Source organism: Cervus canadensis, chromosome 25 (genome assembly GCF_019320065.1).
Source record: "Cervus canadensis isolate Bull #8, Minnesota chromosome 25, ASM1932006v1, whole genome shotgun sequence".
NCBI lineage: Eukaryota > Metazoa > Chordata > Mammalia > Artiodactyla > Cervidae > Cervus > Cervus canadensis.
Genome location: NC_057410.1, coordinates 43,588,524 through 43,611,601, shown reverse-complemented (window position 1 = coordinate 43,611,601; position 23,078 = coordinate 43,588,524). Strand labels below are relative to the sequence as shown.

General features: G+C 34.3%; 1 protein-coding gene across 14 annotated transcripts in view; it reads right to left on the bottom strand.

Annotated features, from left to right (window-relative positions):
• PPFIA2 (PTPRF interacting protein alpha 2) overlaps nucleotides 1-23,078 on the bottom strand; it is a 481,936-nt gene that overhangs the window by 102,473 nt on the left and 356,385 nt on the right. For all 14 annotated transcript variants that reach the window (XM_043446293.1, XM_043446294.1, XM_043446296.1 and 11 more), the window contains 6 exons: nucleotides 17,128-17,274; nucleotides 15,958-16,092; nucleotides 9,943-10,026; nucleotides 9,550-9,681; nucleotides 7,949-8,011; nucleotides 3,687-3,778 (listed from right to left, as the gene is read on the bottom strand). In XM_043446293.1, the coding sequence (XP_043302228.1) occupies nucleotides 3,687-3,778; nucleotides 7,949-8,011; nucleotides 9,550-9,681; nucleotides 9,943-10,026; nucleotides 15,958-16,092; nucleotides 17,128-17,274 (653 nt within the window). The remainder of the gene's footprint in view (nucleotides 1-3,686; nucleotides 3,779-7,948; nucleotides 8,012-9,549; nucleotides 9,682-9,942; nucleotides 10,027-15,957; nucleotides 16,093-17,127; nucleotides 17,275-23,078) is intronic.

Here is a 23,078-nt window from a genome sequence, read left to right as displayed (position 1 = left end):
GATCAAACAGGTCCCATTGATGCCCTGCTCACAACTCTTCATTGTTCTTACAAGGCCCTCTACCTGGGCTTCTTCTACTTTCCACTTTCATTTCCATTTACTCTCAAACTCATACTTTCTTTTGATTCAAGCCTTTGAACATGCTATTCTTTCTGTCTCTTCACACATTTATGTGATCACTATTTCTTAAGTTTCAATTTAAGCTGAGGCTTAAAAGTCTCAATGTCATCTACTATTCTAGCTGCTGGTATTCCCTGTATGAATGTGAACTCCCCATGTGAATGTGAATTCCCTGTGTGAATGTGAATGTGTTAGTTGCTCCGTTGTGTCCAACTCACAGAGTCCGTGGACTGTAGACTGCCAGGTTCCTCTGTTCATGAAATTTTCCAGGCAAGAATACTGGAGTGGGTAGCCATTCCCTTCTCCAGGGGATCTTCCCGGCCAGGTCTCCTGCATTGCAGGCAGACTCTTTACTGTCTGAGCAAACAGGGAAGCCCTGCAATCTTCAAATTTGTATTTGTGCATTTTCCATCTGGAACATGTATTCTTCACTACCATCACCACTATATCTCCAATGTCACAACATCTCACAAGTAGAAAGCATTTAAGTTATCTTGAAAGAACAAAAGACCTGAACCAACACTAATTGTAGGAAGGCATTGCTTATACTTTATTTGAAGCAGTTACTCCTCACCTCCCTCCTTTTATTCAACTCTGATCTGTCAGAGGCAGTATTTCCATATATTTCAATTTTAAAATTATTTTTAGTGTACAATATTTTGAGAGGCATTTGCAGATGTAAGTTACAATATAGTCACTGGTTCCTTTATTTTTTTTTTCTTTTTTTTTTTTAAATTATACTTTAAAGTTGTTCTTTTTTTTTTTCATTTATTTTTATTAGTTGGAGGCTAATTACTTTACAATGTTGTAGTGGTTTTTGTCATACATTGACATGAATCAGCCATGGATTTACATGTATTCCCCATCCTGATTCCCCCTCCCACCTGCCTCTCTACCTGATCCCTTTGGGTCTTCCCAGTGCACCAGGCCCGAGCACTTGTCTCATGCATCCAACCTGGGCTGGTGATCTGTTTCACCATAGATAATACACATGTTTCGATGCTGTTCTCTCGAAACATCCCACCCTCGCCTTCTCCCACAGAGTCCAAAAGTCTGTTCTGTACACCAGAGATAAATCCACGCACCTATGGACACCTTATCTTCGACAAAGGAAGCAAAGATATACAATGGAAAAAAGACAACCTCTTTAACAAGTGGTGCTGGGAAAACTGGTCAACCACTTGTAAAAGAATGAAACCAGAACACTTGCTAACACTGTACACAAAAGTAAACTCAAAATGGATTAAAGATCTAAATGTAAGACCAGAAACTATAAAACTCCTAGAGGAGAACATAGGCAAAACACTCTCCGACATAAATCACAGCAAGATCCTCTATGACCCACCTCCCAGAATATTGGAAATAAAAGCAAAAATAAACAAATGGGACCTAATGAAACTTAAAAGCTTTTGCACAACAAAGGAAACTATAAGCAAGGTGAAAAGACAGCCCTCAGATTGGGAGAAAATAATAGCAAATGAAGCAACAGACAAAGGATTAATCTCAAAAATATACAAGCAACTCCTGCAGCTCAATTCCAGAAAAATAAATGACTCAATCAAAAAATGGGCCAAAGAACTAAACAGACATTTCTCCAAAGAAGACATACAGATGGCTAACAAACACATGAAAAGATGCTCAACATCACTCATTATCAGAGAAATGCAAATCAAAACCACAATGAGGTACCATTACACGCCAGTCAGGATGGCTGCTATCCAAAAGTCTACAAGCAATAAATGCTGGAGAGGGTGTGGAGAAAAGGGAACCCTCTTACACTGTTGGTGGGAATGCAAACTAGTACAGCCGCTATGGAAAACAGTGTGGAGATTTCTTAAAAAACTGGAAATAGAACTGCCATATGACCCAGCAATCCCACTTCTGGGCATATACACCGAGGAAACCAGATCTGAAAGAGACACGTGCACCCCAATGTTCATCGCAGCACTGTTTATAATAGCCAGGACATGGAAGCAACCTAGATGCCCATCCGCAGACGAATGGATAAGGAAGCTTTGGTACATATACACCATGGAATATTACTCAGCCATTAAAAAGAATTCATTTGAATCAGTTCTAATGAGATGGATGAAACTGGAGCCCATTATACAGAGTGAAGTAAGCCAGAAAGATAAAGACCATTACAGTATACTAACACATATATATGGAATTTAGAAAGATGGTAATGATAACCCTATATGCAAAACTGGTTCCTTTAAATAAGGAACCATGTAGTTTCCCCTCCAGAATCTCCTGGGACTCTTGAATACAATCTCATAAAGGAACTTGCACAGATAAGTAGGTATGAATTTTCTCGGAGAAAACCTGTTACTCATTACTCTGCTTCCTGGGATGTTCTTCATTGTCCTCTGCAATTATCCAGCCTCTAATCTTTCTCCAGAGATGGGCCAAATCAGGCCTTTTTCAGTCACTCTGGAACTCATTTTTCTTTCTTATCATCATCATTACCATATATATCACTGAATTAATAACTTCAGTTTAGATATATAAATCATAATAAAACATTAGAAAAATAAACATTATTTTCAAAATCAAATATCTACATATCTAAAAATTCCTTGGGTGTATTTACACCTGCAGAACTGTGTTTCTTATATTAAACTGAATTCAAAATTCTAAAGTTTGTTTTTATTAATACTCACATTGAAGAGAATGTAAATACTTTTAGGATTTTTTTAAATTTGGAGTTTTCATCTGAATGCTTGAAAAATGCTTTACTAGATATGCATTTCTTCAACAGTATCTATTGAGAGTCTAATATATACATATTTTTTGGGGGTGCTGAAATTATAGTACTCAAAACAGGCAAAAAACTCCAACCCTTGTGGAGCTAACATTCTTAGGATAAGTTTAAGACCAAAAAAAAAAAAAATGCACTTTTATAATAGAAGTCTGTGGGGGTCAAAAGTTTCAAATAGCTGATACTGTGTTGTTTAACAAATAAATGCTTGTTATCAAATTAGATATGTGTCTATCTACATAGTAAATAAGCATCTCTTTGCTTTTTTTAAAAGATGAGGTGTTGACTCAAAGTAGCTGAGTACAAAGAAAGTTATTTGAAAATTTTTTAACGTATTTCTCCTTCCCTCTTTTGCCTTGACAAAACAGATCATTACCAATGATGAGTAAATATAAGTAATCATAACCAATGATGTTTCTTCAGTAACAGGATACACTGAAAACATTTCTGCACGTAGAGAAAACGACTGATGCCTTTTCCTAGAAAAACACGTAATCTCTGTACCTATAGTTCCAGTTCTTAATGTACAGTTTATAATATATAAGAAGACATATATTTCTATATATATTAAATGACGAATACAAAAGGAAATGATTTATATTTTACTGCATGTTTGAGGAAAGAATTTCTAAGTTAGAGAACTATTTTGGAGCATAGAAACTATAAATCAGTAAGGAATCAAAACGGCAATACCTGCTGACCAACAGAAGGTACTTAGTTATTTTATTTGAGGAGATATAAAACCCATAAGAAAATTCACATTGATTTTTGGTGAACTATAGATAAGCTTTTAATTTAATGTTACCTTGACATTGTGGGTTCAATTAAAGAGCCAGTTCTCATTTTCAACTGGTCAAGTTCGGATCTCAGCTTTTCAATTTCTTCTGCTAACCTTTCCTGAAAATCAAAGAGGTTAAAAAAAAAAAAAAAATCAAAGAAGTGTTACTTGGATGATAGGCATATACCAATAATACCAACATTTGATTATGATAAACCAACTACTAAGCTTAATAACTTTCTAAAAATGGAAAAATAATATATTGTTATTAAATATTGTTAGATACGACAGCAAAAAATGCCTGACTTTCCCCTTGAGATGAAAATGTAACAGCAGAAATTAATACAATTTTACCCACATTCCCTAGTACTCACTAATCCTAAATCTTTCTAAACATATGGGAAAACTAAGGTCATGACTAGCTGTACATACGTCACTTCAAAATCAGAGTAGAAAACATAGCAGTTTAATAAATTAAGAAAAGGTTAAGAAAAGAATGATAAAAAGTCATCACCTGACATGAGCTAAAATTATTAACTTGATATTGGTACAATAACTTGTGCATCTGAGAATTTTCTAAGATTGGCATTATCAGTTTCAGTCTGTAAACTTATGAAGACAAGGGTGCTCTTATAGCCCTTAATTAAATGCTCATGTAAGCACCCAGTTTTGTTTTCATGATTATAAATTTTATAACATTATAAATGTTTAAATGTGTCCTTCTGTATTTTCCATTGCTGTTAGTTTTCCCCCTCGCAAGGGCCAATGCTGGCCACTTTACTGGACTCAGGCTTCTTTTCTCACTGTGACCTTTTGTCAGTGTGGCCTTTGCAATGTTTATTGTATCTGCTCTTTTTATTCTTTCTACTGCCATCCTATGTTACACATATTTTTACCTTTTTCCTGAATTATTTTACCAACTTTCACAGAGGCATCGTTCCCTTCCATCTCTTCCCCATACATTCCTCTGCTAGCTGTATCATTTTTAAAGACATGTATGATCAAATAAAACTCTTGCTTATAGTTATCTGATACATTCTGATTATATTTATTAATACATTTATTCATTATTTCCACAAATACACAATAAGCACCTCTTGTGCGGTAGGCTTTAAAATACAGCATGCATGCTACAGCAATGAGCTATCAAATTTCCTGCCCTTATGTAATTTACAGTCTAGCAGAAAAGACAATAAACAATTTGGGTTTATAGGATGTTGGTAGGAAGTAGAAAATAGGAGAGTAAAGGAAGGCTCTGAATTAAGTGATATTTGAGTAAAGACCTAGAGAAAGGGAGGGAGTTAAAAAAATACCTTAAGGAAAGGAACGGCAAGTAGAAGGAATGGTGGGTGCAAAGGCCTCTTAGGGGGACTACATTTGGTGAGGGAGAGGACTAGGAAGCTTTTGTGTCTGGACTAGAAAAGTTAAGGAGAAAGGCAAGTGGTAATGGGTTTAGGAAATCATGCTAACAAGATTTGGTAAGGGTAGGCCTGAAAGCTCTGTAAACCATCTTAAAGTGTCTGGCTTTTACTCCCAGTGAGATAGGAAATGACTTGGGGATTTTGGAGTAGAGAAGTGACCTGATGATTTTGATTGCTGTGAGGTGAAGTGATGAATGGACTGGAAGGCAGGGAAGAAATAAAATTATTACTGCTATTCCAAAAACAGGCAAGAGGATTATGGCTTGGACAACCATGGTATCAGAAGAGAATGGCAAGGATATTGGTTGCATTCTGAAGACAGAACTGAGAGAATTTGCTATTGAACTGGCTAAGGGGTGTGGATAAAGAAAGAGTTCAAGAATAGCTCCAAGATTTTTAACCTGAATAATTAAAGGGAAGAAGTTGTGATCTACTGACATGACTGCTGTGTGGTGATTAGGTTAGTTGGTAGTTTGGGGAGTTGAGGGGATTACTTGTTAAGATTGAATGATCATGTGTCCAAATAGAGATAAAGAGTTGGCTCTTGAATAAATGAACTCCTTCAGGAACAAGGACCCAGTAGGTGATCTAAATTTGTAAGTACTCAATTTACAAGCGGTATTTAAAATCCATTAACTCACCAAAGACTGAACATACAAAAGATATCCAAGGATGGTCCTAGGAACTTTAGAGATCAAGATAATGAAAAGAAACATGAAGAAAAGATGTTCAGTATATGAAGGATTTTATTCATAATGGACTTTGCTGCTGCTGCTAAGTCTCTTCAGTTGTGTCCGACTTTGCGCAACCCCATAGGTGGCAGCCCACCAGGCTCCCCGTCCCTGGGATTCTCCAGGCAAGAACACTGGAGTGGGTCACCATTTCCTTCTCCAATGCACGAAAGTGGAAAGTGAAAGTGAAGTCGCTCAGTCATGTCCGACTCTCAGCAACCCCGTGGACTGAAGCCTGCCAGGCTCCTCTGTCCATGGGATTTTCCAGGCAAGAGTACTGGAGTGGGCTGCCATTGCCTTCTCCATAATGGACTTTGGGTTATAGACAATTGAGTGGAAATTTGAGGAGTAATAGGAGATGTGGTTAGATTAGGAAATGTGTTCAGCTCTATGGAATGACATTCAGAAATGACGTATGACCTGGGATTTGCTTCCTCTAGAGACTGACATGGACAGGGATGTAAAGCATGGAATGATTTGTACTGCTAATTGCCTAGGCAGACTGTTGGAGTTATAAGGTTCAGGTAGGTGGTTGGGGAGTGGGTTCTGGGGATCTTGCCAGAAGCACACAGAGCTTTGAATAACATAATATTCCATAATAGGATCGAGTCCAAAATTCACAATCTGGTAACATTCTAGTCCTTTAAACACATACCAGTCACAGCAAACTTCTGGTGATTCAGCAAATCAACCATCTTTGTTTTTTCTCCACACTATTGCATAGGTTTTGTCCTCTTCCCTACCCTTCTCTGTTGGTTAAGATCATATATGCCTTCAAGAGCTTGATGAAATGTCATCTTCATGTAGACTTTCTGAACTACTCCAGAAAGAATTAGATGCTATCTTCTAGGCACCATACTGAATTGATCTAATACATCTGTCTTTCAGGGGTAAGAGTATGTACATCCTGACTGTGGGACAAAATAGCTATTTTTAAATTAATATCATAATATGTAGCATTCAGTACGGTTAGATGTACAGTTGTTCCTTCTTATCTTTATCCTCTCATCTTTTCCAATACCTTCCAAATGTCATATGTTGTCAGATCTTCCGTCCCTTCCTTCCCCATCTCCTTTCCTCCCTCTCTCCCTTCATTGCTTTCTTCCGTCCATCTGTTTCTTCCTTCCCTCTGTTACTCCCTCTTTCCCTCCCTCCCTCCCTTCTCTATTTCCATTCCTTTCATCTTTTGTTGAGCACACATTTAATAAGTCACTTATTAAGAGAGTGATTTGGTATTACTTCATTTACCTATGCTGAACAAAATAAGACAAAATTGCTAACAAGAATTGTACATGCTAAGGAAGGAGGGAAAGACATTATCAATTATAGCTTTTAACACTCCATAATCTGGTCCTTATCTCTCTAGTCTATCATGTATTCTACAATAAGAATAACTGATTCCAGTAAAACTTTTAAGCCCATTATTATTTAAGATCTCAAACCTAACTACTCATCCTCTCCCAACTCAAAGCACCCACAATCAGGGCACAGGTACTGTATTTGAAAGACTTGCACCACAGTCCTGTGTTTCCTTACTTAAAGTTTTCTGAAACCTTCTTTAGGGCATCAGTGTGTGGTGATCTCTCTTACCTGTAGTTCTTATTGTCTGTTTCACTCATTTGGCACTTGGCATCTGCTACTCTACAATCCATTGCTTTGTGATTTTTCTGAGACTCCTGAGACTTTTTCAGATACTTTAGAACTAAGATTGTGTTTGCAAAGATGTAACTTATCACAACTGTTATGCACAATAGATATTTAATACATTTCAGCTAAATGTATTAACTAGACACAAACTAGACACAAATCAGTGCATATATTTTTATATAAAGTGCAAAAAGCCAAAATAATTTTTCTTTTTTCTTTTTCTGTTAGCAGTCAAGATAGTGATTATCCTTTAGGATAAAAGTAGTGATTACAGGTTAACAACGGGGGCTTCCAGGATGTTGATTTTTAGTGTGTTGGCTTGTAAAAATTTATCAGGCTCTCTTTCTATATGTATACTTTTCTGTATGCATTATATAAAATTTAATTATTTTAAAAGATAACATCCTAAAATTATTATCAAATTTATTTTACAAAAAAAATTCACCACTATGAAGTAGAAAAGTGGACAAAATGTAAGCTTCCATAATACCTTATCATGTAAAGATTCTTCCAGATTCTTTCTGAAAGTTTCTGATTCTTGAATTAAAACATTCTACAGAAAAGGAAAGAAGAACAGATAAATAATTAATAAACTAAGGAGAAAATCATTCAATGTGTAGATTAATTTTATATGACTCAAGAATTTTCTTTGATTCCTTCCTTGGTGCCATCTATTTTTTGGTTTCCATGGAAACTAAGTTTCAATGGAATCTTTAAACAAGACACTTGAACATTTTTAGAAATACATAGTTAAAATGGGAAATGTCATTTTGTAACAGTTGGATTGACAAATAAGATAACTATTAACTTTTAAACTATTTTTGTTGACCTCTTCTTAGTCTTTTTAAAATTTGAAATAATCAGTTTACTCTTTAAATGAGAAAAAGTGAATTAAAAGCAAAATATTAGTCAAAGCTGTCACAGAGAAGAAGTCAGATGAACTCATTTTTATTACCGGAAGAAAGAAAAATTTAAGATCATATATTTTAAAGATTCAATTTCTGAACCTTTATTTCATATACAGAATGAACAATTTCTAATAATGATTACATTATTAAATAAAAATAAAATTTAGCTATTTAAAAATCAATGTTATATGTCATGATATATAAATAACTTGCATGACAGATTTTTAAAAAATCCTTGCCATAAAAGTATTACTATTTTAAAAATATTTATATTTTTCTTATAGTATTACAAAGCATGATTTATAATAATGCATTCTTTTTAAATTTATAGATTAAAATTAAAGTAAGAGTTTGGTAATTGGCCTGCATTTGGAACTGAAGAGGAAGAAGGTATGCCTTACGACTTGATGGGTAAACTGATCAAATTTCTTTAACATTTTCTTGAAACATTTTTTCTGTTTTGGTTTAGTGTATGGAGCAGGGGGAAATGTCTAGTTTAAGTAGTGGCTGGCATTCAGTCTAAATTTCCAAAATGATTTCTCTACCTGGGTTTTAATCCCTCCCTTTTTTATATCATGGAACTGGCAACCAGCTGACATAACTTTTGTTGATCTGGTAGTTGCCAACTATTAATGAGACATATAAATTGTGAGTGAAATTACAGATTGTACAAAAGCCCATTTTTGGAAATAATATGGCTGACAGTATGCATTTCTAAATTCTGTGGTGAGATTGACACTGGTTTTACTGGTGATATAAACTCACTCATATTTTGGCTTTTAGATTAGTAGCAGATTCAGATACTTGAAACACTTGAATGGTTCATATCAAACCTCCCTACCCTCCACTCCAAAATACTATTTTTGTCTTAATCTTTTTTGCATACCAGGTGAGAAATAAATGAAACACTTTCATTGCAAAAGCATACCACATTTCAATACATTTGTCTATATGATCATGCTACACATGTTATATAACGTAAATTTTTTCATTCACTTAAAATTTGATCTTACATATTTTTATAGAAGCCATTTGTTCACTTTAAAGATGTATCAGGCTCCTTTCAAATTAAAGAAAGTAAATGGATCCTCTGACCAATACTATGATTGCAGCAGAGCATAGAACAAGCATGATCATAAGAATATAGCTAATAATCATGTGATTTTACTGTTGGTCATTTTACCTTCTCTTCTAGAGCAGCCATCCGTTCCTTTAAATGTAGCTGTAAGCGTTCATTGGATTCTGTCAGAAGTCTGTCCACAGTATCAGATAATCTTTTGTTGTGCTCCTCATTCATTTTCTCTCTTTGCCTAGCCTTATATCCAAATAAATAAATTTAACATAAGAATCATTTAAAAATTATTTGGGCTTGTTTTTATATTTTTTCCTAGTTTAAATACTGCATTTATTTTATGTCTGTTTTGATTAAACTGGCAGAAGCTCTTTTTTTTAATGCACAGGGCATATCCATATGATTTTAAATATAACCCATAATCAAGAAAGGCATTCATTTCTTATAGGTAGAGTATAAACCCATAAACTGATGCTTGAGAGGGATGGCTCTTAAAATACATACTCTTTGAAGTTCTTGATTTTTCTCTTCGAGTTGACCTTCGAGATGCCTCATCCGTTCTTCAATGTTTCCGTGTCTTTCTTCAGCCTGTTAAGAAACATGAAGAATGCACCTGACACGTAAGGTGTGTTAAGACTCTTCCTCTAAATAAACTGAAATAAAATGTAAAGCAAGCTACTACCAACTGCAAATGTAGTTTTCAAAAAATAAACTTTCTTTCAACAGGCAGCTGAACAGCATTGCTTGAAATGTGTCAGCTACAAAGGCCTGTCACATCCAAGCATCAGCAAAACATTGGAGTTATTTATGAGCAATGAGATCAGCCAAATGTAACATGCAGACTGTGCATGGTTTGAACACAAACCTGCCATTGTCCAATCTTAAGCTCCTGAAGCACTCAACTGCACAGATGGTCGATTATCAATAAATAAAAAGTAACAAAATTTTTAGAAATGAAAAGAAAAAATTAGATGGATTCTATTTAGCAATAGAAAGTAAAGTCCAGTAGGACTACCTTCCTACGTATGGAGATCATTTCTTGTAGTTTAGCTTCCATAACATATTGATAATCATCAGATGAGGTAGAAGAGGTTGGATCAGACTAACAAGTCAAGGAAAAGGAGAGGGACAAAATTGAAAAATCAGAACGAAAGACACTGGCACTGAACAGAACATAGCACAGAATGCTTAAAAGAAAAGTGTGACAGCAAATTTAATACTTTAATAGACAGAATTGTATGTGGAAAGAACTACACTGATACTTGGTGAACATGATGCAGTTGATGGTTGTAAGTGAAAAACAATGATATGCTCAAATAAAAAGCTCCCAACCTAAGGTATGAAGGGTTAGTGATGGCTGGCGATGAAAGATTACTACAGAAAGAATTAAAGCAACTCTGAGAGAGTCATGTAATAGTTGGAATTATGGGAAACCAAACACTAAGATTATGCTTCTGATACACTGTCAAAAGTTTTGTGTTTTGGTTTGTTATATTACTTAAAAATAATGGAAACAGTGTACCTCAATGTTGAGAAGTAGGCCAAGGCAATGATCTCAGGTGAAATAAATTTGGAACAGTATTTATTATAAACCCAACTCTGTAGAAATCAGAGAAGAAGCTAAGCTATGGGGTTAATTATTATGGGGTTAATTAATAATTGGAGTATTCTCCAGTTCAGGCAGGATTGAGTCCTCAGCAACAGTGGCAAACTTAGAAAATGACTTCTGGTCTCTGAATACACACTATGGTTGGAGGTGTAAAACCTTAGCATCTACTCTTAGACACAGCCTTCATTTGACATTTTAAATGAAAATGATTAAAAGTCCTCAAAGTTCCAAAGTGACAACAGTGCTGTGAGGACAAGAACACCTACAGTGAACTTTCCTGAATGAGACAAGGGGCCACTCCAAAACTGACTCTGCATGGATTTGTTGCTATGGAAACTAAAGAGGGCCCTCAAGTGGAAAGGCAGAACAGTGCCTTTGCGAGCTGCTCTTTGCCCAGTGACAAGGTTAGTTAGTGTCTTGGGGGTGAATGTCAGGTAACCATAGATGCAGAGTGTTCAACATATGACATTGCTGATAGCTGAATTGTATTAGTATGTTATGCACAGATTACATGTAAAGTTACATCAACATTTTAATCGTAACTACAAGTTAAATAATCACAACAGCCAAAATACCTTATGTCAGTATAAACGATATTTAACTCCAGAGCATATTCTATTACGTTTTAAAAGTTTATTCTAAAACAGTGAAACTTACTTTATGCAAATATAAGACTATATATAAATATGTCATGCAGTACCTGAAAAGAAATAGTAACCTATTCATGTATTGGTTCATATGCATATGTACTATTTTATGCAACAAATTCCAACTGAATCTATAAAATGAGCATTTAACATTTAACTCATGGGCTTATGTGAAGTATAACTCAACATTTACATTTTGTAAGATTTTCCTTCTGATATTCTTATTTCATAAATTGGCAAAGTAATGAAGAAAAAAGAAATAATCAGTTTCTCTCCCCAAATCTCCAACCAGAAGCAATACAGAATGCTACCATAGTCTTCAAATGCTACAAAACAATTTTATAATATTATTTAAAATTTATAATTCAATTATTAATACTGTATATAGGTCAAAATATTGCTGAAATGATATACTTTAAATTCTTAAACAGATCTGTAAACTCTCGAAATTAAATTTTAACAAGTAAAGTTATGACAATTAGGTGATTGATTCAAGGTAGTCAAAGCATGAACATTTCTATTTCCAAAACTGTTCTTTCCAATATACAAGTAAAGTTAGTATATCTTTCAAAGGTCCTTAAAACTTCTAGCTGTCTACATCTTAACTATTGAAAACACACCACACATTGTGAAACTTCACTTCAGAGATTAAACAAGAATTCTGTCATATTTAAATCACTATGTTTTGTTGATATTTTTATTGGTACTAAAAGTGGATGAAATACCTTATGAAATTCAAGGTGAATTATGTCCTTGCTGAGGGAATATGCATTTTAATTAAAGAAGTAAACATCATAAATCAAAAGATTGGGAGCCCAAAATGTTTATTAGTTGTGTATTCACTCACCAAAGCCAAATTTTTCATTTTATCCCTAGCCACCAGCATTTAAAACTTTTGACTTCCTGAAAGCCTTAAATGAGCTTAGCTACCTATTTTTACACATACACACACACATACATACATACATACACACCACCAGCAGAAGAAAAGATTGTCTTATCAACCAAACAGTAAATTCAGACATCATCTCTAAACAAGAGCTGGATAAATGTGCAAGAACTACTGATTTATGTTCATCTTAACCTGAGGAAGACTGCAATTTAAGAAAATGATGTAAATACTGCTGCTGCTGCTAAGTCACTTCAGTCGTGTCCGACTCTGTGCGACCCCATATACAGCAGCCCACCAGGCTCCCCCGTCCCAGGGATTCTCCAGGCAAGAACACTGGAGTGGGTCACCATTTCCTTCTCCAATGCATGAAAGTGAAAAGTGAAAGTGAAGTCGCTCAGTCGTGCCTGGCTCTTAGCAACCCCATGGACTGCAGCCTACCAGGCTCCTCCGTCCACGGGATTTTCCAGGCAAGAGTACTGGAGTGGGTTGCCATTGCCTGCTCCGATGTAAATACTAGAGTCATGCAAAAATAGTCTGCAATTTTATGACTCCTTGATGGGATACAGGGCTTATCTTACTTTCACTCTCTAATGTGAACAGACAATTTTGAAACGAGCTAAAGTTTTAGAAAAAATTACAGGAAGAAATGGTTTTGAGAAGAATGTGAATATATCTGGAAATGGAGAAGGAATTAAAATTAAAGAGAGGAGGGCCAAAGAGAAGAAAAAGTACATAACAGATAATAAAAGAAAAAATACATGTAGATCAAATAAAATATATGAAAGATTGTTAATAAAATCATTCAAAACATAGGATAGGGAGTCTAGATTTAAATTAAGCATACATCATAAATTAGTGAAAAATCAAAAATATTATGAAGTAGAAAAAGACTATGGAGATCAATAATAGTAAGATACTGTAAACAAACGGGTATTGAAACAATGAACAACTAAAGCTGGTTTTAGAGACAGTCCCTTTAGGTCTTGAGAACAGAAGATAAAAAAATGCTTAAAAATTATTTTAGCCATCAAACTTGGGAGAGCAAATGAAAGACTGAAAGACTGATCTTCAAATGTTATAAAAGGGTTACAAGCAGAGGGAGTACATTGAAAATAAAATCTCAGGACCAGAGGAGCGTGAATAATGAATTAAATATGGCCATTTGAAAACTATATATCTGAAATAATGTGTTGATATACAGCCAGTCAGTAGAGAAAACAGCAAAAAGGACAAGCAGAGTGAATTCTAGCAGCTTCACACATTTTAAGAGAGCTAAAACTGAGCAAAAGGGAGGAAATCAAAAGGTCTAGATGAAGTAGAATTTTAGTAATGTATTATTAGGTAGGAGTAAACTGAGGAAATACTTTAGGTGCATAAATGAATATAGGTATCAAATATGATTCCAATACAATTAAATGGAGGGCAAGACAGATGAGATACCTACTTTAAGTTATTTTTAAATTCTAAATTAAGGATTCTTAGGGATATTTAATTAAAGCCTCATTTGTCAAGTATTATATTTTAAATTATGCTTTATTCTCAATCAATCAGAGGTTAATTTGGGGCAAATTTGCTGAATTTTAAATTGTGTTTTGGGGAGTGAGAGTCCAAACTTTCTTGTATTTTACTCACACAATATTGATAACTATTTTATACTAAAATATCACAAAAGTTCCTTTTATTATATAACCACTTGCCTAACTCCTTCTAAAATATTTCAATTCAATAAGATAACTATAAAAATCCTTTATATTCCTCAGATGAAAAGCCTAAGTACACATATCTCAATCCATATTACAGTAATTTAAAATGTGCTTCCAAAAAATAGAATACTACTAATCTGTTTGTACTTTTTATATAATTTCAAGAATATTTCTCAAATTAAATAAGTTTATATTTATTTTAGAAAGCATACAGTTCTGAAACTGCCAGAATGGTTTATGGTAATCTGACCTGTGACTATAGAAGGATCCACATTGTATCACCCTAATCAGACAAAAGTTCTGTTCAGCTAGTTAGTCCAGTAACTCTACAGACACCCAACTCTTCCAATACTTTCTACTTTGTCAACTGTTTGTCCTTTCACTATCTGATTAACTACCCTGTCTTAATGAGCAGGCATCAGTTTACTGTTCCTCTCTAATCATTTGCTTTTTCTGGAAGCAACAATGTGTGCCTACTTCTACTTTGCTGCATCAGTTGTTTTGGATAATCCCTAATATCAGAGTTTATAATTTGCAGTTTACATATCTATCTGAGCCATTTACTACAATGGCATGAAAAAAAGCTTCCATGACCTAGGAGCCTGGCAGGCTACCATCCATCCTTGGGGTCGAAAAGAGTCAAGACATGACTGAGTGACTAACACTTTCACTTTTCACCAACAATGTTTAAACATCTAAAACATGTGTACATTTTTGAATTGACATTAAAATTCAAACATGCTTTTAGTGACAAAATCTGGACTTTTATTCTAGTGACATGAATATACACTTTGAAGCAATTGCCATTTCCATTTAACTGTGAAAGGTAATAGTCATTTGGGCTTCCCTAGTGACTCAGCTGGTAAAGAATCCACCTGTAATGCAGGAGACATGGGTTCAATCCCTGGGTTGGGAAGATACCCTGGAGAAGGGAAAGGCTACCCACTCCAGTATTCTGGTCTGGAGAATTCCATGGACTATTCCATGGGGTTGCAAAGAGTCAGACATGACAGAGCAACTTTCACTTTCACTTTACAACATTATAATGGTTGCTAAGTTCTAAAATAAGCAAATAATTGCAGAACTTAATGTCCATAATGGAGCAGTTAATTCTGAACATTCTTCAGAATATTATTGATTTTATTGGTTCAGAAGAAATTTCAACTATTAAAATCACTTTCTGTATTTAATACCTTTAGATTTCACAGCTCTACAAATCTAATTTTCAACTTCTAACAAATTTTTTTCATACTGTAATCAGAAAGAAATCAACTGCTTATGATACTTCCTGCATTTTTAAAACTGTACAATTTATATTAAGCTTACTAAATTATTATGTCTCATGTATATCCATGTTAAAATCATCATTATGTTTTTATATTTGGTGATTATTCTTATGTACAAATATTACCATGGAAAATTAGCTATAAGAACACGAAACTGTTTTTGCTAATGTTTAAATAGGCAAAGAAATAATCACATTCATTTATCAATCATTGATTTCAACATAAACAGGATATATGTATATAAAAAGTCATCTAAACAACAGACCAATATAATATAAACTCCATAAAGCCTAAAGAAAATCTTTATAGATTCCATTTTGATTACTAGTCATCGCTATAAGTATTAACATATCTAGGTTGACCAGTTGTTTTATTGTAGTACCTTTGTCAAGGCTGCGATTCTCTGAGCCAATTCAGCCTCCACTTCAGGTAAGGTCTCAGCTTTTCTCATAGTTTGCTGCAACTTCTGCTCAGCCAGCTCGAGACGCTCTTGTAATTGTCTATTCTTCTCTTCCATCTGAACCAGGGATGAAAAAAGAGACACTTAAATTGTCACAGTTAGGATAGCAAACACCAGTCACTCGGGACTGTGGGCTTCAGCCTTTATCCTAGAGTTAAAATCAGCTAGTACTACCACATGTTTTCATATATTGCTTATCAATAGTCCTTAATAAATTTAGCACAGAAAAAATGAAAGCCTTTTACCAACAACAGCAAAAAGAAATGAAGTTAATAGTGAGAATTAACTTGGACAAATGAGACACAACTTAGTACTGAAACCTCAATGCACCATAATAGCAATTTACTGAAAATCTTAACATTAGCTAGAGTAGGAGAGGGAATGGATCATAATGATTGAGCATTCAGGCTCTAGAGATGAAGCTGGCAAACTTTTTCTGCTAAGGACCAGAGAGTAAATACTTTAGGCTCTGTGTATCACAAAGTCTCTGATCCACCTATTCAATTCTACTGTTGTGGCAGAAAAGCAGTCAAAGATGATGATTAAATGAATGGATATGGTTATGTTTCGATAAAACTATACTTACAAAATAGAGCCATAGTTTTGGCATGTGGGCTAGAGTTTGCCCATTCCTTCTCCAGAGCCGGAGAGACCTAGGCTTCCATTATTGACTGCAATTACTGTATGCGTGATTCTGGGAAAGCAGTCATGTTCTCTGAACCTGGCTTCCTCAGTATAATAAATGTACTTAGTTTACTCTCAGTAAAATGATTGTATAATAATTTTTATACTTTACACTATAATGATTGTACTTACAGGTGGTGGTTGGATTTAAGTGAGGTTTTATATATATATATATATTGGTTAGCATAGTTTCTGGCTCATGTCTAGACCCAAAGTAAATATTAGTCATTATTTTTAAGACAGATTTCTAGATTATATACTGAAAATCACATCTATTTAGTTAGCTTGATTCTAAATTGCAGAGAATAATTTATTGCTAAGGAATACCACATTTTACATACTCCATGTTTTGTGAGAATGGTGAGAACACTAACCGACCAGAAGGGAACCAAGACGGGGATACTGAACCTGCCGTAGGATGGCCTCCTTATTCGCCAGCTCATTCTCCAGCTTGTCGTTCATGTCGTGGATGGAGGTAGATTCTCTCTGAGCACTGAGGTAACGCTTCTCAAGGGTCGTGATTCTTTCTTCCATGTCTTCCTTCTGTGCCATAGCCTAAAATGAACATAAGTAAAAATCAAATCAGATTCTCAGTTTGTGTATTGTCTTATTATCATTTAAATAAAATAGTAAGATATAAAAAAAAAAAAACTATTGGTTTCTCGAGATAAATTTCATTCTTTTCTTTTCATAAAAGGGATGCAGGATTTCATATGTGTTTTCTCAGCTTATCTGTCAGAATTCTTAATCTTGGGTTAGCAAAAAGCATTGTCTCTTTGAGAATGCAACAAAGTACATTTTAAATCTCCCTACTGTACAACTGGTATTCTTATAAAAGAAGTGGCAGACAAATTAGCTCATTATACAGTAGAGATAAGTACAGATATGGATAGAGTTACAAACCATAAAATTGCCACAAGGGTACTTATAGTTCCAAATTGCACAGGAATTTTCAAATGAAGATAATAAATATCATCAGTATCTTTATTTTCATGTATAAGTAAGAATAACTCAGTGGTTAAAAGAGAAGGCAAAAATGAAATAAAAAGTAAACTTGAGTCACACTCACAAATGAATTGACAAATTTACTTTGGAACTTCACCATTTCCCTTGTTTATTTGGAATATGATATTTTTCAATTAAAAAAGAATTTAGAGACTTCAGCAAACACAGATCTCTAGGGGAAAAATCAACTATTGGTGCAAAAGGAGCAATAATTCTAAATACTATATTATAAATATAATATTAAATATTACATTAAGCAATAATTTTAAACCACATAATTCACAGATAACATGGGCATAATTTTATCTTCCAAAGAGCTTAGATGAGAATTTATTAATAGGCAGATGACCTACTTCTTTGAGATACTGGGGAAAATCAGCTACAGAAGTGGGCCTGGTGTGGTTTTCTGATAATTTGGAAAACTCTTTTACATGGTGGTGGTTTAGTCTCCAAGTTGTGTCTGACCCTTGCGACCCTATGGACTGTAGCCTTCCAGGCTCCTCTCTCCATGGGATTCTCTAGGCAAGAAAGCTGGAGTGGGTTGCATTTCCTTCTCCATTGTTGTATAAGAAGCCTAACACTGAGGAGATGGCGGAAGTTTCCATGTATTACTATCAAGGTCTCTTTAATCACTTGTTCCTAACCGCTCTCTGTTTCTCTCCCACAGGCAGAGCCAATCCTGCAGCACCCACAGAATAGATAAATTCTCTTCCTGTTTTCCAAAAGAAGTGGAAGCCCTTAAATGGACAGCCTTTCAGCATCCTCAACTTCCCTCAGCAGCATCTGACCACGTCCACACATCCTTAACTTCTACCTTTCACTTTAGAACAGGTATTCTGCCTTCTCTCAAAGTTTACTCATTAAATGTATTCTGGGTTTCATGCTTTTTCTACTGTAGAGATCTTGATCACTTTTTTTTCTCCTGAATTTTCAAGGTGATAGTAGAGGTAAATCCCAAAACAATAGCTGAGAGAATGGAACAGGCTTATAAAAGTTTTGGTATACATTAAAGGTGGAGAGCAGAGGAAAAAGAGATGATTCAAAGAAAATAAAAATAAAAAAGATAAATCATTTGCTTGACTACTGTCCACAACTGAACTGAAACTATGAAACCAAACTGTTGGGGAGGGTAGGAAGATCAACCGTAGCTTTAAAAATAAGTAAGCAAGTTAATTTATCAGGTAATTAATAAAATCCTAGAGAAATAGCAAGCTATTCAAAAGAAAATGTTATTATTGAAAACCATTACTTGGATCATTTGTGGAAACTATGTACATAGTCATAATAATGATGAATATAATAAAGAGTCAGACATGACTGAGCGCGCGCACGCACACACACATACAATAATGATAACACTGAATGTGATTTTGAGATGAGTATAGTGGAAGGATGGATGGAAGAGAAAGGAAGTGAAGGAGCAAAAGAGCTAAAATCCTCATATTATATGATAGCAAGACATAGTGGGTCAGTTGTGTCCGACTCATTGTGACCCCATGGACTACAGAGTTCATGGAGTTCTCCAGACCAGAATACTGTAATGGATAGCCTTTCCCTCCTCCAGGGGATCTTCCCAACCCAGGGTTCGAACCCTGGGTTCTTTGCATTGCAGATGGATTCTTTACCAGCTGAGCCACAAGGGAAGCCCAAGAATACTGGAGTGGGCGGTCTATCTCTTCTCCAGCAGATCTTCCCAAACCAGGATCTGAACTGGGGTCTCCTGCATTGCAGGCAGATTCTTCAGCAACTGAGCTATGAGGGAAGCTCATACACATTTCTTAAATCTTATCAATTTACACACAGAAAGGTTTTATTTTATTAACTAACAGTTGTAGTTTTATAATTAAAGTTGTTGAAAGGAATTGTTTTATTTTTAATGTATACAACTCTTCTAGACCTCACAAAAAACATATATTGAACTGTTGGCTTTTTTAACAAATTACCACAAATGTAACAATGTGAATAATACTTCAACAGCAGTTGCTATTTCTAAGTAACAAACATATTTTTAGAGAAATAAATTCATTGATATGGCTCTACTTTTACAAGCATGCTTTCATGATATATAAAAACATATTTTTTTAATTTTATTTTCATTAAAATGTCTGTTCTTTTGGGAATTCTTTCAGTAATAGCATAATCCTCAATCCTATCACCCACTAGTCCAAATGATTTTTAAGCTTATCAAAAAGCAATACAATTGTTTGCCAAAACTACCTATGTTAAAAATATCCTTCATATCCAAAATCAAATTTATTTAAGCCAGCATCTCATATTGGAAATTTACACTTTATCACATTAAACTGGTAAAGGAAGTTATAACTGATATACTAATAGGGCTTTTTAAGCTCACCAAAAAAAGGAAGTCAGTGAAAGTTTCCTTTCAGAAAGCTGGTTCTTTTTAAAATAAAGGTAAAGAACTTGTGAATTGTAAGAATTTGTTTTATGATTATATCAAAAATGTTTTCTATACCTGTTTTAAGTTAATAGGATTTTGACCTCCTCTAGTTTGGAAGTTACATGCCTCAAATACAAAATATAGCTCTTTAGTACTGTCTTCAATAAATATCACTTACACAGGCAGTTATATAAGACTAGGGGCAGTTCTAGACAACAGCGGCACTCCTCTGGAAACGTGTCTGCCTGTGGAAGGTATAGAGCTGCAATAGAATCTCAGACTCCAACCTCACTCCTAGGAAACGTACACCCCCAGAAGGAAGGAACAAAAGGTAAGTGATCACAACCACATACAAAGCAGAAGGGCAACAGCATGTCTTCCTTCCTGTAGAATACAGCAAAATGATTTTTTGTATTCTTTTGAAATCAAAAAGCACTTAAATCTCCTTTCTGTCATTACTACTATTGCAACTAGTAACACTTCTGTTTTAAATGCAAGCCTTTGAAGGGCATGAACCAGGTCTCAAAGTACTTTAAATACCTCTCACAGAAGCTTTTAAGACTTTACGAAATGTCAAACAACAATTAATATAAAGGTAACATTTTTTTGGCTCAGAAAGTCTCAGAGCATTTCAGTCTTTAAAACTACAACTGATAATTTTCTTAGACATCTAGGTTAAGTTTAAATAAGAGAGAAATACCAAAAGTAATGGCTAAAAGGATTGAAATTAGGCTTTGTTGCCTTCTTTGACTACCTTAATCCTGCTGAACTTCAAGACCAAATTAACACCTACTTGGTTATTTATGTTTATACTAATGTTCAAAAGTGTGAAAATCAATTAATCCATCAATTTGGTAAAAATTATCCAAATTATTTTTTCAACAGTATATACACTTCCTTAGATCATAGCCATCCAAACAAAAGCTACTATTTAAAAAACTTTTCCATAAAATTTAGACTTACTCCATTTTCTATATTTTTTAGTCCAATGATGGTAGGGTTTTCAGAGTATTCCTTCAGAGTGCCTACAATTGTTAATTGTATTGTTATATATCATATTGCTAATTTCATTTTCATTCAGAACTCTGGGAATGTTATAACAATTTTGTAGCCCAAGAAAAAATTCTAAACCTAGTTTACATATATAAATGTCTTACAAAATTCAGTTAAAGGCATACATGTGCTTCTTCAGAATGTGACTATGAGGCAGCACATACTTGCTTTTAATCCTAGTTTTTGATACTGATTAGCTCTGTTCTAGGTAAGCATTGCTTAATTTTTCTATGTGTCTTCTTCTTTTTCTTAAAATTTGGTCTTTGGTTGGGATATTAATACCTACTACATAACATTGTCATGATATAATATTGTAAAGTGCCTTGCATGATGTCCTATCTATAATATACACTCAGTAAATGCTAGCTTTTTTATTATCATGTACAATACCCACTCAAAAAATAATAGCTTATTATTATTATTTATTTATTTATTTTATTATATTATACCTACAATTATTAATAGCTGACTAGGACATATGTTACATGTAAGAGTTAATGGATGGGACTTTGGTATTTCACTTTTAATTCAATGATTCATATCGGAGATTCAATTTACAACTGCAGGCTGTGTTGCCAAAAATACATTTTGAATTTACAAGTTGGAGAAATGTCTTTTCACTGTGTATTACTAAAAATTCTAAACAAGAAAGCTTTTACTAGTTCCTGAAAACTTCAGCCTAAACAAAGGAGAAAAACTGTATAAATAATTAATTTTCTCTTGGCTTGAAGGCTATAAACTATACTTTATTATATCAAATACATGTAATTATATAATAACTTAGAGCTACTAAAGTGCAAAAATATAACTCCATGTTTCAGATAACAGAAAAGATTAAATTATATGTCCTCATTCATACAATCACTTAGTGAACATTCAGAGGTCTTAAGAAGTTGGAGTGATGAGCTGTTTTTATTCATAAAACAAAATATAACTGAAATACTTCACAGAAAATTTTAGCTCTTTAGTTATCAATATGTTTAATGAGATATTACTATCCAAATACCTAACTAGTAGCCTTTTTTAAAGGGTGGAGAGGTAATTCAGTCTCCACCATGAAACTGACTATATTTTCTAGTGTAAGTCCTGTGCAAAGCTTCAACCAAGCCCCTATTCTAACAGGCCACAGTCAATTTAAGGAGCATTTATGATGAAACTTCAAACAGAAATAAATTTTGAATAGATTTATTTCTTGACAAAGAATATTTGCTAAAATAGAGTCTGAAACCATTAATGAAAGATAACCACACAATTTGTTTCAGATATATTTGACTATGCATATGCACAGCAACTGCATTTTGGTTTTTAATTTTATGGTCAATTTTTCCTATTCTCTATTTTTTTCTTAATTAGACAAAAACTATAGAGATAGCAAGGAGAATCACCTTATTTTGTTTTCTACTTAAAAATCTTGCAAGCTAGTAGTCTTTGTAGCTTGCAAGCTGGTAGCCAAGGATACAAAGCAAAGTCTGAAATATTTAATATTTATATGGTACCTTTTGAAAGTACATGATTTTCATATTTTCTTGCTTATAGAAAAGGTAAAAAGCTTGATAATATAGGAAGCAGTTATAGTGAGCTGCATTCTTTTTGATGGCTGCTATCACTGAATAAATGATTGCATCTTGCTGATTTCGAAGCTACCCCTAGTGGAAGAAGCACAGATTCTAAAGCTGAATAGTCTTGCATTTTTTATGGTGCTGGGAAGTGGGGAAGTGGTGTGTTGGGAGAACAGTGGGTAGGCCTTGGACAAGTTATTTACGTAACCTGAGAAAAATGGCACAATTAGAAGTATCTTCCCTATAGGATGGGAGAAATTAAAGAAATTAAACATAATGCATCTGTAATAGATTCCAAGGTTGCTTTTCAAGTGATTTCTAGCAGCAAACCAGAGTCCCAGGGC